General features: G+C 37.1%; 1 protein-coding gene across 9 annotated transcripts in view; it reads right to left on the reverse strand.

The window, feature by feature from the left end:
* PCCA (propionyl-CoA carboxylase subunit alpha) overlaps nucleotides 1-16,549 on the reverse strand; it is a 418,714-nt gene that overhangs the window by 293,094 nt on the left and 109,071 nt on the right. For 8 of the 9 annotated variants that reach the window (XM_058743656.1, XM_058743625.1, XM_058743668.1 and 5 more), the window contains one exon: nucleotides 7,634-7,765. The exons of the other annotated variant lie outside the window; for it this stretch is intronic. In XM_058743656.1, coding sequence (XP_058599639.1) covers nucleotides 7,634-7,765 — 132 coding nt within the window. The remainder of the gene's footprint in view (nucleotides 1-7,633; nucleotides 7,766-16,549) is intronic. 9 annotated transcript variants of the gene reach the window in all.

Consider the following 16,549-nt stretch of genomic DNA (forward strand, 5'->3'; position numbering starts at 1 on the left):
CAGCACAGAGCCCAACACAGGGCTCGAACCCACAAACCATGAGAGCATGACCTGAGCCAAAATCAAGAGTCAGGCACTTAACCAACTAAGCCACACAGGCACCCCTCTTTTGTAACCTTTTGATATGGTTTGAGAGTCACCTGTGAGGTGAGGGGAAGACTCAAAATCTCAAACACCTAGTGTTCTGCTATTTTTTTTAATACAATGAGGAAACCTCCAAAAGGAATTCAGATTCCACATTTGTTTCCTTACAAATTCACAAGGAAGACAAAGCTCACAGGGAAGAGGAAAAGCACAGGAAAAGTCAAGTGAAAAATGTGAAAAACTTACATCTCTCTCAAACCTCCTGGTCTTCATCCTGCTATTCCTTTTCCTCCGTCCTGTTTTCCTCCATTTGCCCCTGCCCTGCTCTTTCTTCCACTGACCTGCTCCCTTATTCTTCTAGTTGGCCAGAAACCCTCAAAGCAACATTACCTTTTAAAATTAAGATACTGTCGGGGTGCCTGGATGGCTCAGTCGATTGAGTGTCCGAATTTCGGCTCAGGGCATGATCTCAAAATTCATGAGTTTGAGCCCCACATCAGGCTCCCTGCTGTCAACACAGAGCCTGCTTCAGATCCTCTCTCTCCATACTCTCTCTGCCTCTCCCCTTTTCAAAAATAAAAAACATTAAAAAATTTATAAATAAAATTAAGCTACTGTCAGAACAGGGCCAGCCCTGAGGGCTACATTAAAACTTTGGTCTCTCCTGAACTAAGTAGTATTAAAGACTTGCCAAAGCTTACACAGATTAGACAGATATTTACAAAGAAATTGAGGAATGTATAAATAATCTAGGGCCCTCATATTTGTATCAGTTGGTTCATATTGCTTCTAAGAACCTCAGATTATAAACTATTAGAGGAAAGGGAAAAATGGAAAGACCTGAGAGTGACTTCAGACTCCTAATTGCACAGGAAACCAGAGAGGTTTCGATACTGGAGTTTCGAACTGGAAATGATGGGAAAGGTGCTTGGGAAGCCACTACCGAAATCTTTCCTATGGAAACAGGTTGGACTCTAATCCAGTTGTGCTAGCAAAGAAAGGATACGTTTATTGGGCTCTTAAGAGAGAACTCTTCAGTACCTTTAGATAGCATTCAGGAGTAGACCCTGAAGCAGTTGTCATCCATTTCCCTCCTCATTTGTTGTGAGTAGCCTTAAGCCAGAAACTGAAAATTTTATAAACAAGCAAAAACTGGATGTATACAGTCATATAGTCTGATCTTTAATGACATACTATACATTTTGAAAAAGCCTGAAAACAAAAGCAGAATAAGACCCAGAATAAACTGATGGACTTACAGATGAAACTAGATGTTCCCACTCCAGAAATTAAAGCAATCTTTTGATAAAGACACCTGCAGTATTGTAAACAGAAGTGACAATGAATAAACCATTGTTCTATATTAGCCAAGAAAATGAAGAAAAAAAATATATAATAGACAATGTTGAACAGCAAATTAAGTACCTATTTCCCATTTTACCCCTCAACTTATGAGAAATTTCACTAACTAGTTATTAGTGATACAAGTAATACACCATAACTTTAAGCCCAGCCACTGTTACACAAGCTTGTTCTCAGAGTCAACAAAGTACTCAGATCATGAGTATCTCTAATAACCTTCGATTTACCATGTCCCAACCCATAGCGGTCACCGTGGGACCTTGGTTCAAGGAACATTCCTTCTCCCTACAAGACACTACATTCACTAATTTCATAAGAAAGCATATACAATACAAGCAGAATTTCCAGATCATATGCTCTCCTAATGACCACATATGTCAACTCCTAAGGACTCTGCTACTCACCCTCAAGACAGAATTAGTTTGGACTCTCATTAAGTCCAAACTGAAGATTTCAAGAAGGCCAGATTTCTTGTTAGAAAACAAACTGCAATTATACCAATAGAAGTATTGGGTCTAAATAGATCACAGTGCGTAATAAGCCACCTAAACCACTACCTGAACTTGCACAAGTCACTCAAACAAGAATGTAAAGAAGGACTAAAGAAAAACTAAAACCCTACTCAAGACAGCCTAGTAAAGAAAACACTTGTCAATACTCTGCTCAGAGTTTTTTAAGTCTGCAGTCAAGGTGTGGCTATATTATATTTTCATTTAGAGGTTCAACTGGGGACAAATCCAAACTCATTCAGGGGGTTGGCAGAATTTATTTCCTTGTGGCTGTATGACTCAGCACCCCACCTTTTTGTTGGCTTTCAGATAGAGATCGCCCTCACTCAGATCCTTAGAAGTTGCCCATAGTTTACTGCCACATGCACGTCCTCAATATGGCAGCTTACTTCTTCAAGCCAAAAACTACCATCTGTTCGCTAGTCCACTAAGATGGAACATAATCACAGCAGTAATACCCAACTACTTTGCCCCATAATGCAACTGAATGCAGTGATATCCCATCCCTTTTGCCCTATAACATAACCTAATTCAGCGAGTGACATACTATCACCCTTTGCCATATTCTAACAGAGAAGCAAATCACAGGTTTTACCCAAATGGAAGAGGAAAGGGTTACACAAAGGCTTGGATGCCCTGCAGTTCCTCAAAAAGGTAAACATGGAATTACCGTATGATCCTGCAATTCCACTTCTGGGTGAATACCTCAAAGAACTCAAAACAGATATTGAAATAAATATTTGCATACAAATGTTTGTACTAATATTATTCACAGTCACCAAAAGATGGAAACAACTCAGACATCCATCAATTAATGAATAGGGTTTTTTTTTAAGTGATTTAGTCCTACTATGAAATATTATTCAGCCATAAAAAGGAATGAAATACAGATATATGCTACACATGGGTCCTATATTCTTAGCTTATTATTAAACCTATCTAAAGTCCTTATTTCCATATATTTGTAGTTATGTAATTTCCATTTAATTGTATTAGAGATTCAAATTCCCTGGTGAAAATCTTTACATGTTAATCTATTTTTCTCCACATTTTCTTCAAATTTTTTTTAACATATCAATCACATTTATTTTATAATTCTTATCCCTAATTCCAGTATCTGCAGCATACGTGGATCTATATCTATTGTCTATTTTACTTTTTCTCTTGGTTTTTCATTACATTTTCCTTTATGGTGTGTCTAATAAATATGTACTAAAGGACAAATAAAGTGTATACAGTGGTTATACGTGTAAAAATCTATCTCTTAGAAAAGTATTCATCCAACAAGTATTTAGTGAGCACCGACTGTGTACCAGGTACCACTTATAAGTGATGCAGTAATAAAAAGAATACAATCCCTTTCAGCAAAGAGTTTACAATCCAGTGCGGGCTGTAGGCATTTAGCCCATCATTAAAATGGGCAAAAAGGCCCATAAAATCTGCACTCCCCACTATACCTTACTTCAATTACCTCGTCTCTGACTTCTCTCTCCCTTGATCACAGAAGCCACATGACTCCTTGCTGTTTGTTCAACATCAAGTACCTTTCAACCTCAATACCTATATGTTTTTTCTTCTTTCTGCCTAGTATGCTCTGCTCTTCCTGCTGCTAGCCACATGACTTGCCCTGTCACCTCTTTAGATGGCTTGCTGAAGCGATTTAAAATTGTCAATAGATTCACCCACTCCCCAGCATTTCCTCTTCTCATTCCCTGTCTTATGTTTCACCATAGCATGTACTGTTTATTATTTGTTTATTGTCTGTCTACTTCTTCTATCAAGTATTCTTCTTCTATCAAGGATTCTTATCAAGAATGACTCTACATGTCTAGCTTGAGGAAAGATGTGGAAACTACCACCACTTTCCCAGGCATAAAAGAATCAGGTTAAGAAGTTTACAGCAAGAGTCTGCAAACATTTTCAGAATGGGCTAGGCAGTAAATATTTCAGATTTGGCGGGTGACATAGTCTGTCACAATTACTGAACTCAGTCATTATAGTGAAAAAGCAGCCATTGGCAATATGTAAAGGAATGAGCACGGCTGTGTTCCAATAACACTTTATTTATAATCAGGTGTGCCAGAGCCATAGCTTGCCAATCACTGGTTAGAGAGAAAATTCTGAGCTGAGCTTTCAACCTGTTACTATCAAGGTACCTCAGAGGCATCGAGCAGAACTATTTCAGAAGCACCTGCAAATGTAGTTCTGAAGTTCCAGAGAGAGCTAGCACAGATACAGACAGGTTCCAGATGGAAGACTGCCCCAGGGCAAGTGTGTACAGTAATAAAAAATTTCCTTCTCAGAACCCAAAATAAAACCAACATTTACAGAACAAACATAGGAAGAACAATCAGCATGAAAACTAAGAATAAGCATTCAAAATACGCTAAAAAATACAAAAACAAAACCAGAATGAGTAGTGTGTCAAAAGGGAATATTTTGAGAAGGAGAAAATGATCAAGAGACTCAAATGCTTCAAAAAGATAGAGAGAAGATCAGGATTACAAATTATAAACTGAATTTAGTGAAAAGGAGAGGTTGCTGGTAGCCTTGGCAAGAGAAAGTTCAGTGGGAATGAGGAAAGAAGCCAAACTATGGCAGATTAAAGACTTAGTGAAAAGTGTAGAAATGAAAGCAAGTGAGGACAATTCTTCTAAGATGTGTGGCTGTGAAAGGGTAGAGATAACTAAGGTGACAGCTGTGAAGGGGCAGGGGGTTACTGTGCTCCAGGAGGCAGAGGAACACATTTCTTTCCACTAAACTGGAAGCAGTGGTAAGGGATCATGGGTATTGTGTTTATCACCACCTGCTTCCCGGTTAGCCTGGGATCAGTACATTTGTTGACTGAGGATTTTTAACAGCAAGGGCAATAGGAAGTTGCTGAAAGACAAGTTTTAAGATATGGAAGAGGGAAAAGATAATCAGTAAAAACTATAGCCCATGAAGTCTATAAGGGATACATCTAGAGCCTGACAGGAAGAACTGGCTCTACTGAGGATAACAATACCTCTTCCTTATAACAAAAAAACAAAACAAACAAACAAAGGATGAATACAGATTAAGGTAAACATGGGCAAGAAGTGGAGGATATTAATAAGGGCCAAGCTTGTTAACTGTCCTGTAATACATGAAAGGTTCCTGCACAATAAAGAATTGTCCAGCCCAAAAACTAACCATAGTTAACACTGAAATTTTAAGTTTTTATAGATTAACTCAAATCACAGATTAAAGCCTACATAGGGACACTCTTCTAATCAGGGAGGAAAAAAAAAAACAACTATATATAGAGAGAGAGTAACTTTTCCCCGGGAAACACATGCATACACACACACTCAAACCCACTCACTTCAATTTCTGCATTTCTTAGAAACCTTCAGCTGCTGAAGCTGCTTACTGAGGAATTATGTTTAGGATCTATGATCATCCACAGCTGTATCACTTTCTACCAGAAACACATTTATAATTTATGTGTTATGCATATGGACAGAAACTCAACATAAAGATACACAGAGAACATCATAATCCTTCAAACATTAAACACATATCATCATTAAATGAAATCCAGAGATCTAAGAAAACATTTTTAAATCACCAAGATTTTTCCTATTAAATTATAAGCCAATACTGCTCATGACTAAACGGGAGAAGATATCTGCAAATGACATATCCAATAAGGGGTTAATATCCAAAATATATAAAGAACTTATACAACTCAACACCAAAAATCAAATAATCTGATTAAAAATGGGCAGAAGACCTGAATAGGCACTTTTCAAAAAAAACAAAAAAAAAAACAATACAGATGGCCAACAGACACATGAAAAGATGGCCAACATCACTAATGATCAGGGAAATGCAAATCAAAACCACAATAAGATATCACCTCACACCTGTCAGCACAGCTAGACTCAAAAAGACAAGAAAATAGTGGCTCAGTCGGTAAAGCATCTGATTCTTGATTTCAGCTCAGGTCATGCTCTTCTAGTTTGTGAGTGCAAGCCCTAAGTTGAGCTCTATGCTGACAGCACAGAGCCTGCTTGGGATTCTCTCTCCCACTCTCTCTCTACCCCTCCCCAGCTCATGCGCACACGTGCACTCTCTCTCAAAATAAATAAGCTTAAAAAAAAAGTTTCAAAAAGCAATAACAGGTGTTGGAGAGGACATCAAGGAAAAAGAACCCTCATGCACTGTTGGTGGGAATGTAAATTGGTGTAGTCACTACAAAACAACAATATGGAAGTTCCTTAAAATATTAAAAATGGAGGGGTGCCTGGGTGGCTCAGTCAGTTAAGTGTCCAGCTCTTGATTTCAGCTCAGGTCATGATCTCACAGTTCATGAGTTCGAGCCCCACTGACAATGCAGAGCCTACTTGGGAATCTCTCTCCCTCCCTCTCTCCCTCTGCCCCACCCTTGCTCATGCTCACTCTCTCTCTCAAAATAAATAAATAAAAATTTAAAGAAGTGAAATATCCTATGATACAGTGATTCCACTACTGGGCATTTACCCAAACAAAACAAAATCATGAATTCAAAAAGATATATGCACCCTTATGTTTACTGTAGCATTATTTACAATAGCCAAGATATAGAAGCAGCCCAAGTGTCCGTAGATAGGCAAATGGATAAAGAAGAGGTGACATGCGTGCACATACACACACATATACACATACTGGTGTATTACTCAGCTTTAAAAAAAAAATTAGATCCTGCCATTTGCAACAACATGGATAGACCTATGATGCTAAGTGAAATAAATCAGAGAAAAAGATATACCATATGATTTCATTTATATGTGGAATCTGAAAAAAAACAAAAAATAAATTCATACCCATAAACACAAAGAATAAACTGATAGTGGCCAAAAGAGAAAGGGGTTAAGATATGGGTAAGTGGTTGAAGGGGTATGGGAAGTACAGGCCTCCACATGTAGAATAAGTCACAGAGATAAAAGGTACAGCACAGGGGATATAGTCAATGGTACTGTAATAACATTGTATGGTGACAGGTGATAACTACACTGTAGTGAGCACAGCATAATGTATAGAGTTGGGGAATCACTATGTTGTACACCTGAAACTAATGTAACACTGTGTGTCAACAATACTTCAGTTTAAAAAACATTCATCGTGAAATACAATGCATAAGTGGCTTCTTGCTCCTTTTAACTTATGCCATTTTTTTTTTTTTTAACATTTATTTATTTTTGAGACAGAGAGAGAGAGAGAGCATGAACAGGGGAGGGTCAGAGAAAGAGGGAGACACAGAATCCGAAACAGGCTCCAGGCTCTGAGCTGTCAGCATAGAGCCCGACGTGGGGCTCGAACCCATGGACAGCGAGATCATGACCTGAGCCGAAGTCGGACACTTAACCGACTGAGCCACCCAGGCACCCCGAACTTATGCCATTTGAAACAATCCAGCAGTGTCTGGATGACTCAGTTGGTAGAGCAAGGTGACTCTTGATCTTGGGGTTCTAAGTTTGGGTCCCATGGTGGATGTAGAGATTACTTAAAAATAAAACATTTTTTAAAAATAAAATAAACCAGGGTCAACAATACTGATTTATTTTAACCTACACATATATATTCTATAAAAGCAGTAAGTGTATTTTTATCTTACACTTTTGACAAAATATTTGACTCAAGGACATGTATATTTCAGTAAAACAGTTTCTCACCTTGACCACTCCATCAAAGCCAGGGATTGTGTTAACCTTTGCTTTCTTAGCTAATAATTTGCTTTCAATCTTGTCACCCATGGCTTGAATGGCATGTGTGTCAGGTCCAATGAAAATGACATCTTCTGCTGCCTGTGAAGAAATACAAGTCAAATTTTATGAGAAAAACAATACAGTGCTTGATACAGAGTCACAACCTTATAAAAAGAAAAACCCATACATATATTTACTAATCCTTTACCCACCCAAAACAACCTAAAAGCAAGCATTTGAGCCATTAAAATATATAATGTCGTATATAGTTAAAGTACACAAAGATATAGAAAACAAAGTCGGGTCAAAGAAAAATAACAAAGAAGAATTCCTGCTTGATGTTAACAGTATTCTCTGGAACAGCCACGGCTGTGGTGTTATTTTTTATATATAGTATGCTGCCACCTAACCTAAACAGTAGGTTCACCTTTAAAACACCTTATAAACCTTTGTATTCTCTAAACCCTGCAGCACACTGCCCAGTTCAACACAAATATCCACTTTTATTAAATACCAACTCTGTGCTAGGCTTAGAGCTAAACACAGGGGACAACATGGATGAAAACCACAGGATATCCGCTAATTCAAGGGAACGAGATCACTGACACCTCAGGGAAATAGACAAAAGAAAGTAGAGAATGTTTACATCTTTGTGACTATAAGAAATGAGTCAAGAATACAGTGGGAATTTACCAGGTAGAGTTACAGTTTCAACAAAAACTGTTCTGTATAACTCATATTTAGTTCCCCAGCAATAGATCTACCCCCTCTGTGTTTGTGGTATTATAATGAACAAAATGCTAGTGAATTTTGCTAATGAACTAATTAGGGACAGAACAAAATATGATGTAGTTATTAGTGCCACTACAGAGCATGGTTTACAGAAGTAAAGGTGAGCCTTGCTGAAGTAAAGAATGAGGTTATTGGGTAAAGAATGAAGATTAAACATGAAAAAAAGGAAAACCAGATTGTCTGCTGGGCGCCATCTGGGTAAGGTGCCTATCGATTCTCCAGTGATCTTTGGTTGGGTCAGTATAAAGAATAAACCGTGTATTTTATGTCTCACATTCTATCTATTGGCCTTGGCACCTAAAAAGACTCGGCTTGGGGGAGCTTCATTCTCCCTGTATTATCCAGAGTGGTTACTGCAGTGTGTTGCTTGGATTGGCCTCTCGGTCATTATGAACCAAGAAGATTACACACACCCACAGCAGAAGGTGGAAGGAGAACAGGGAATTAACAAAAGGAATGTACAAAGAGATAAATAATTAGGACATACGATGACTTAAATTTTGCACATGCTAAACTGAGAGGTCAATGAGATAGTGTTCAGAAAGCTGACAGAGAGGTCTAGAGGCTCTAAGATGAGTCCAGGCTGAGATACGGAGTTTCAAAGGCATTAAATGAAGGAAAAAGTTGAAAGTTGCAGATGAAATCACTCAGATAAAATGCATAGAAAAGCTGATGCTTTTAAACTCAGGATGTATACTTTCCCTCATGCCCAAAAACAAGACAGAAGGGAATTTTTAGATTCTAAAATAATAAAGCCTCCTTTTCTTTGTGTGATAATAGGAATAGCCACCACCTTGCAAGTCTGGTTGAAGGATTAAATAAAATAATGTAAAACATCAAGCTGAATATCACAACTATCAGTTATCTGTTACCAGAAGTCCTGATAAAAAGAGAACATGAGAATAGTATGACAGCAAGGTCCACAGGGACCCTAAAATACATCACAGGAACCCAAATACCTACAATTACCAGTTACAAATGGCATAATGCTAGGTAAGAAACCTTTTCAGCCAAAACAGAGGCTCATAAAGTACCTCTCCATCAAATGTTTGTATTTAGTTGTAATAGGACAAACTTTTCTTAATTAAAAAAAAATCTTTTGTGGAACCCCAAAATGTAGATAGAACACATGAAAAGTGGAGCTTCTCTATAAGAGGGGAATGTGACTGCAGGCCCACATCTCCACATGCTGTTGGTCTCCAGCTCAATAAACTACCACAGCAACTACCATATTCATTTCTCTTTATCCCAAACCTGCAACTCACTAAATGCTAAGTCAAAAGAAAACAATCATATTTCAACTATCAACTGTCTTTCCATATTCTCATTTTACTTGCTAAGATGGAGGTATTTTTATTATAAATGCTGTTTTAAAATACCACTATGCTAGATAGATATAACCAAGTAGTCAGAATACCCACGCAGACAGTTCGAGAAATAATATAAATGAGAACATCCAAAATACATTACGATTGTACAGTAAAAGTTCTGATTAACAAGGGCCCAACAACTAGGAACCACTCATCAACTAGATTTTTCTCATGCATTCTGATTTGAGAAAAATTACCCCAAAATGCAAAAACTACCAAGAAAAAAAGCTCACATCAAGTTTTTAGTAACTATTCTTTTCGTCCCATTCAACAGAAAAGAAAATTAGTCAGTAGTAAGCTGGGTAACTAACTACTCAAAGAGATGTTCCAAGGAACCAATTTCCTTTTTATCTACATTTTGGTAGTATTCCCTGGGTTAGCCTTTAAATGTAATTAAAGCAAAATGAGAATGCAGAATCCTGGCTCCTGACTCCCACAACTCCTTGACCAATAGAGCAAGGATGCAGTTAGGGTAAGACAGTATGATAACTGCAAAGTGATGGAGCAGGTTTTAAAAGTTCTGAGATTTTGACTAAAGTCATTGCATGATTTAGAAGGTAAGGCAAGAATTTATCCACCCTCTTGATAATCTTCTGTTAACCCTGTATCTTATTGTTATCCATCTAATTGTCAATTTCCTTCAATCACAGTAAGTCTTTTTGACATTCCACAGCAATACAATTTACTTCTGAAAATATGCTTTTTAGGGACTTTGTAAATTTACCATGAATGATACATATAATACCTGAAGGCAGATAGATGTCTTACAGTCATGGAAAAAAAGTGTTTTTTTAATATTTTTTAATGTTCATTATTTATTTTTTAGACAGATAGAGACAGAGCACAAGTGGAAGAGGGGCAGAGAGAGAGGGAGACAGAATCCGAAGCAGGATCCAGGCTCTGAGCTGTCAGCACAGAGACCGATGCAGGGCTCAAACTCACAAGCCGTGAGATCATGATCTGAGCCAAAGTCAGATGCTTAACTGACTAAGCTTCCCAGGTGTCCCAAAAAGTGGGTGTTTTTTAAATGGCATTGGAAAACATTTAAAGAGTGATATATAGGAATATCCAAAAAGGTGAAAATCAAAATCCAAAAAGCCAAAATCACTGCTCTAAGATTCCTTCCCCTTGCTAAATTCTGTGATTTTATGATTCTGGTCAAATTTTGATAGAAGAATAAGAAAAAGGGTTGGTTTTGAACAGCATCTTAGGGGAATAATGAGATTTAACTTACAATAGGCTTTATGTTGTAAAGGAAGAACAGAAATAATCATCACTTGTAAAAAATGTCTGATGCATAATAAATTCTCAGAAATACAACAGTTACTAAACTGCTTTACTATGAATTCAGATTTCTTTTAAATGCATACACATTAGGCTCACCAAGAATTACTACTTCGATAATTATAAAACCAGGGTCAGACAAGAGACATAGCCATGAAAAAATTGCGGAACTGCCCAACGGACTCAGATTCCAGACCTTAATGTATTCCTTGCTAAAAGAAAGGAATAATACAAAATACACTTCAGTTAGAAAAGGTCAGTTCAGGATTGGTGCAGGGAACTTAGTACATGAGATAAAAAAGTGAGCCAGTGAAAAAGCTTCCAAAAATAGTATGATTATGTCAAAAGCATACAGTAGCAGATAGAAAGGCTAACTCTTGAATATGATAACAGTATGAACATCAAAAAGAATTGGAGCGCCTGGGCAGTTCAGTCAGTTAAGCGTCTGGCTCTTAAGGTTGGCTCAGGTCATGATCTCACCATTTATGGGTTTGAGACCTATGTTGGGCTCTGCACTGACAGCGTGGGGTCAGCTTGGAATTCTTTCTCTCCTCTCTCTCTGCCCCTCCCCTTGCTGGCACACACATGCTCTCAAATAAATAAACTTACAAAAATTAGTAATAGGGAGATTACAAGGTTAATTCATCTTTTCAAGTCCTCAGAATAAACCTTTTCCTGCTATCTCTGTTCAAACTTAAACTTCTTGGACATGTATCACTCATTTAAAAAAAAATATGCAGTTCTTTTAAAAAAGCAATATAGAAGAAAACTAACTTCACACATAAAACTAAGGAAATAAAAAGGTCAAGATAAAATCCCATACAATGTTTTTGTAAGGAAAAAAAATATGGATGAGAATACTGTATATGAAGGAAAGAAAAAAAAAAAAAAAACGAGAAAAACATACCAACACATAATAGATTAAAACTGTTACCTGCTGTTTCAAAACAAGCTGAAAGACATGTTAAAGTAATAGGACACATTAAATAACATAAATCAGTATTAGAAATGTTCAGAAATGAAGTGACTGACCTCAAGATGCAATCAGAAATTAAAATATCTTTCTAGAAATGAAGACGAACCCAGAGGAAACTCAAGAGTGAATAAAGAAAACAGCTAATGCCTTACAAGAAATAGAAAGTGAAAGACATTATTCTAAATTTAAACATCAAGAAAAAAAACTATTTTTAAAAGACGTAAGAGAAAATGACAAAGAACATCCAACATATGGATAAGAGGAGTCTTTCAAGAAAATTAAAGCAAATACTAAAAACTCTATTTTAAGAAAACCGTCTTAAAATTGAAAATACATAGCAAAAAAAATACTACAGTAAACCTGAGAAATTCAACCCAGAATGACACATTCTAGCAATACTGCTTAAAAGAAAAAGAAAAAATGCAAGGAAAAAAAAGAATATGTCATTTATATAAAAGAGAAGTTTAAATTATCACCAGACTCTGGGGCGCCTGGGTGGCTCAGTCGGTTGAGCATCTGGCTTTGACTCAGGTCATGATCTCGTGGTCTGTGAGTTCGAGCCCCGTGTCGGGCTCCGTGCTGACAGTTCAGAGCCTGGAGCCTGCTTCAGATTCTGTGTCTCCCTCTCTCTCTCTGGCCCTTCCCTGCTCATGTTCAGTGTCTGTCTCTCAATAAATGTTAAAAAAAAAAAAATTTTTTTTTTAAATAAATTATCACCAGACTCTGACAACAATAATCCATGCCAAAAGAAAACTGAATAATGTGGTCAAGAAAAAGTATGAGCCAAGGATTTTAAATCCAACAAAACTGATGTCCAAGTATTGCAGAGTAAACATAATGATAAGCAACAACTCCGGGCCTTTTTCTGAGGAATCGAGTAAAATAGGGGTTTGCAAACTACAGGCTGTGAGCCACATATGGCCTGCTACCTGTTTCTGTCCAGTCCACACTCTAAAAATGGATTTTAGGGGGGAAACATTTATGGAAAAAAAAAAATTAGAATACTGTATCATGATATATGTAAATTACATGAAGCTGAAAGCATTAGTTTACATGTTGTATGGCTCCTTTCTCATGACCACAATAAGACTATTTGCAACACACTGGATGGCCTGCAAGGCCAAAAATAATTGCCACCTGGACCTTTACAAAAAAGTTTGTCCACTCCTTTACTACAGAATGAGCTTCAGAAAACCAAAATGACTAAAAAGAGGTCAACATAAATGGTCTATAGCTACCTGAGAGAGTATACTTTATACTAGCTGTATTTTCTGACAGTACAGATACAGTACAACTACTTTTAAAGCGAGGGAAGAATAGAAAGATGATGTGTAAAACTTCTTTAATGTTTTCAGTAATCATATCGGTGTTGACACTGCTATCCTGAGGTTGCTGTGTGTGTACTACTGACACGTAATTATGAAGGCTTCTAATTTCATCATCTCCCCTGTCCCTGAGAGTCAGAACTCTAAATATGAAAGAATGACAAAGAAGAGGGTAAGTAAAAGTTCTACAATCCTGAATTTTAATTAAAAGTATCACTATAAACACAGGAGGTATTTTTAATCTCACATAAAGCACAGTCTATATACTTTTATTTCATGTTATGTATAGAAGAAAATTGTTGCATATTTATAATATAGTATATATATTATGCAACATCTATATTATACATTTAGATTTTATGTACCCTATATTATGCAACATCTATATTATACATTTAGATTTTATGTACCCTATTTGGGCTTGGGGATAGCATTATATCTAAATACACATATTAGGGGCACCTGGATGGCTCAGTCGGTTGAGCATCCAACTTCAGCTCAGGTCATGATCTCACAGTTCATGAGTTCAAGCCCCGCGTCGGGCTCTGCGCTGACAGCTCAGAGCCTGGAGCCTGCTTCAGATTCTGTGTCTCCCTCTCTCTCTGCCCCTAACCCACTCGCATTCTGTCTCTGTCTCTCTCAAAAATAAATAAACGTTTAAAAAAATTTTTTTAATAAATACACATATTAAATGTATTAGAATGTTATATATTCTATTAATGGAACATTGTTAACACATACATCATATGTAATACACATATGTAACATAAAACATGTTAAAAAAATAAACTTGTTAACACACATATCTTCCTGGCCCTATAAACTGAAAAGGCCTACAAACGATGACCATGAGTAGCAATGACCATGTCTGGCATGCTGTGGCCTCAGATACCATTTTTTAAAAAACCAATGCATCTTGATAAGATGGCTGATTAAAGGCCTGGAGCAGGAAATGTAAAACATAAGCCTAGAATGTCTTGTTAGACCAGAGAACAAGGAAGCTATAAAAGATTACGAGGTCAAGTCAAAAAGAGCATGAACCAACTTAGGACCCACTGGCCTAAGAGAAACAACTTAAGCTTCACTAATAATTCCAACAGATTTAAGCCTACAAAATATGTTTTAATCTATGATTTCATAATGACACTTTTTATAAGAATTGGGTCAATTGTGAATGATAAGGAACCGATTCATTACCTCAAAAACATAACATAAAAGTAAAGAATTAGGCATTTATCTTGCTCTTTCTATAGGAGTCGTACCACTAGGTAACCAAACAATAAATGTGGCAAAGAGTCTCTTTATAAGTATATTCTAATTAATTAATGAAAAAGATGTTAAAGTATCACCATTTTGCAATCCAGTGAAATACTAAATATAGACAGTAAGCATCGACAGTTGCTTAGATCTTAAAAAGTGCTAACAAGACACTAATGTGCTCCTACAGTCTTGGCCAAATGCATCAAAACCTGAATCTGATCCCATCTCTGAATCCAGGTGTAGGAATCCAATTTGTAGAAAATGCCAAAAATGAAGGAAAACACTGACCTGCAACTCGAGTCTGCAATAAACTAAGTCAAGTCTGACAAAAATTCTACAAGTCAATAACCCGGGGATCTTCAACAGAAAATTGTAAGGAAAAGGTATGAAAAGAGAACCTATGGATTAAGAGAAATTTAAAAGACATGAAAGCTTAAAATAAATGGGCAAGACAAACCATAGTGTCTAGGGATGCACGTTTGGACCACAGAATTATTTTTAAATGCAAGAAAATGATTACTACAAAAGTAGTGAGCACATATAGGGAAAGACTGGAGGCTAAGATGGACATGGGTCACATGGACAAGAATCAGGGCACATGTCTCATATCTAGACCTATGTAGTGATTCCAAGATTAATTTACCCTAGGCAAGCCACACATTTGTCTTGCATAGTTTTTCCTGTATCTTTTGTTTTATGATAAAAATTTCAAAAACAATTTCACAGTAGCCATCAGCTTATAGGAGTGAAACCAATGGCTGGACCAGGAGCAGACAAGCAGGTGGGTGAACACTCCCACCCTCACCATCCAATATTCTACCAGAGGCCTCAGGCTGTGCAGTGTACCTGTGTGTGATTAAAGAAGACTGGAGTCCAAATCCTAATTCATTTTCCTCCACGTGGACTGTGGGGTATCAATAAAGAGAGGTGCAGAATAACCCTAGTAAAGGGTGTCATCAGCCTCCATCGCCCTACATTTATAAGAGTCATTTTCTTTAATGTGCTAGTCAGCTCACCATGCATTAAGAACCCAATTTATGTGACTAAAAAAATTAGGATTAAGAACATTAATGAATTTTTTTTAATTTTTTTTAGCGTTTTATTTATTTTTGAGACAGGGAGAGACAGAACATGAACAGGGGAGGGTCAGAGAGAGGGAGACACAGAATCCAGAACAGGCTCCAGGCTCTGAGCTGTCAGCACAGACGCAGGGCTCGAACCCACGGACCGCGAGATCATGACCTGAGCCGAAGTCGGCCACTTAACCGACTGAGCCACCCAGGCGCCCCAGAACATTAATGAATTTGACTGATATGGGAGATAGGTGACAGAGGAGGGACAAAGGTTCTATTTTAAAATTCTAAATGTAAACATAAACCACAATTTTTTCATTTGTTTGGGATCTTAATCACAAGATCAACTAAAACTTAATGACATACTTACAAACTGTATTTAGCTTACGGTACACTGTATATGCTGTGACTTAGTTTAACCAAAGGAATCTGTCTCTTTCTCTTTCAATATTACCAGTATCTGGATTTCATTCAGTCTAGTGTATATTTTGTATTAAGTGTCTACTTGGCATAGTGCACTCAAGTAATATTATTACTTCCAGATGATCGCCATGTACAATATTTAGTTAGAGAAATAGACTAGTAGTAACTTTCCCCACTGTAACAATTGGCAGAAGTCAGGTTTTCTAGGTGAGGAATATAGTTACACATAAAACCTTGTTTTTCATTCACAGGAAGTGAGCATTACAGCAAAAGACAACCTTCTACTTCTAATATTTGGTAGTGGAATGATTTCCATTTCTACTTTCCAACTATTACTAAGTCAGAAAATGGTTAAATTTCTTTTATTAAATGTTGGGTTT

Source organism: Neofelis nebulosa, chromosome 1, assembly GCF_028018385.1.
Source record: "Neofelis nebulosa isolate mNeoNeb1 chromosome 1, mNeoNeb1.pri, whole genome shotgun sequence".
Taxonomy (NCBI): domain Eukaryota; kingdom Metazoa; phylum Chordata; class Mammalia; order Carnivora; family Felidae; genus Neofelis; species Neofelis nebulosa.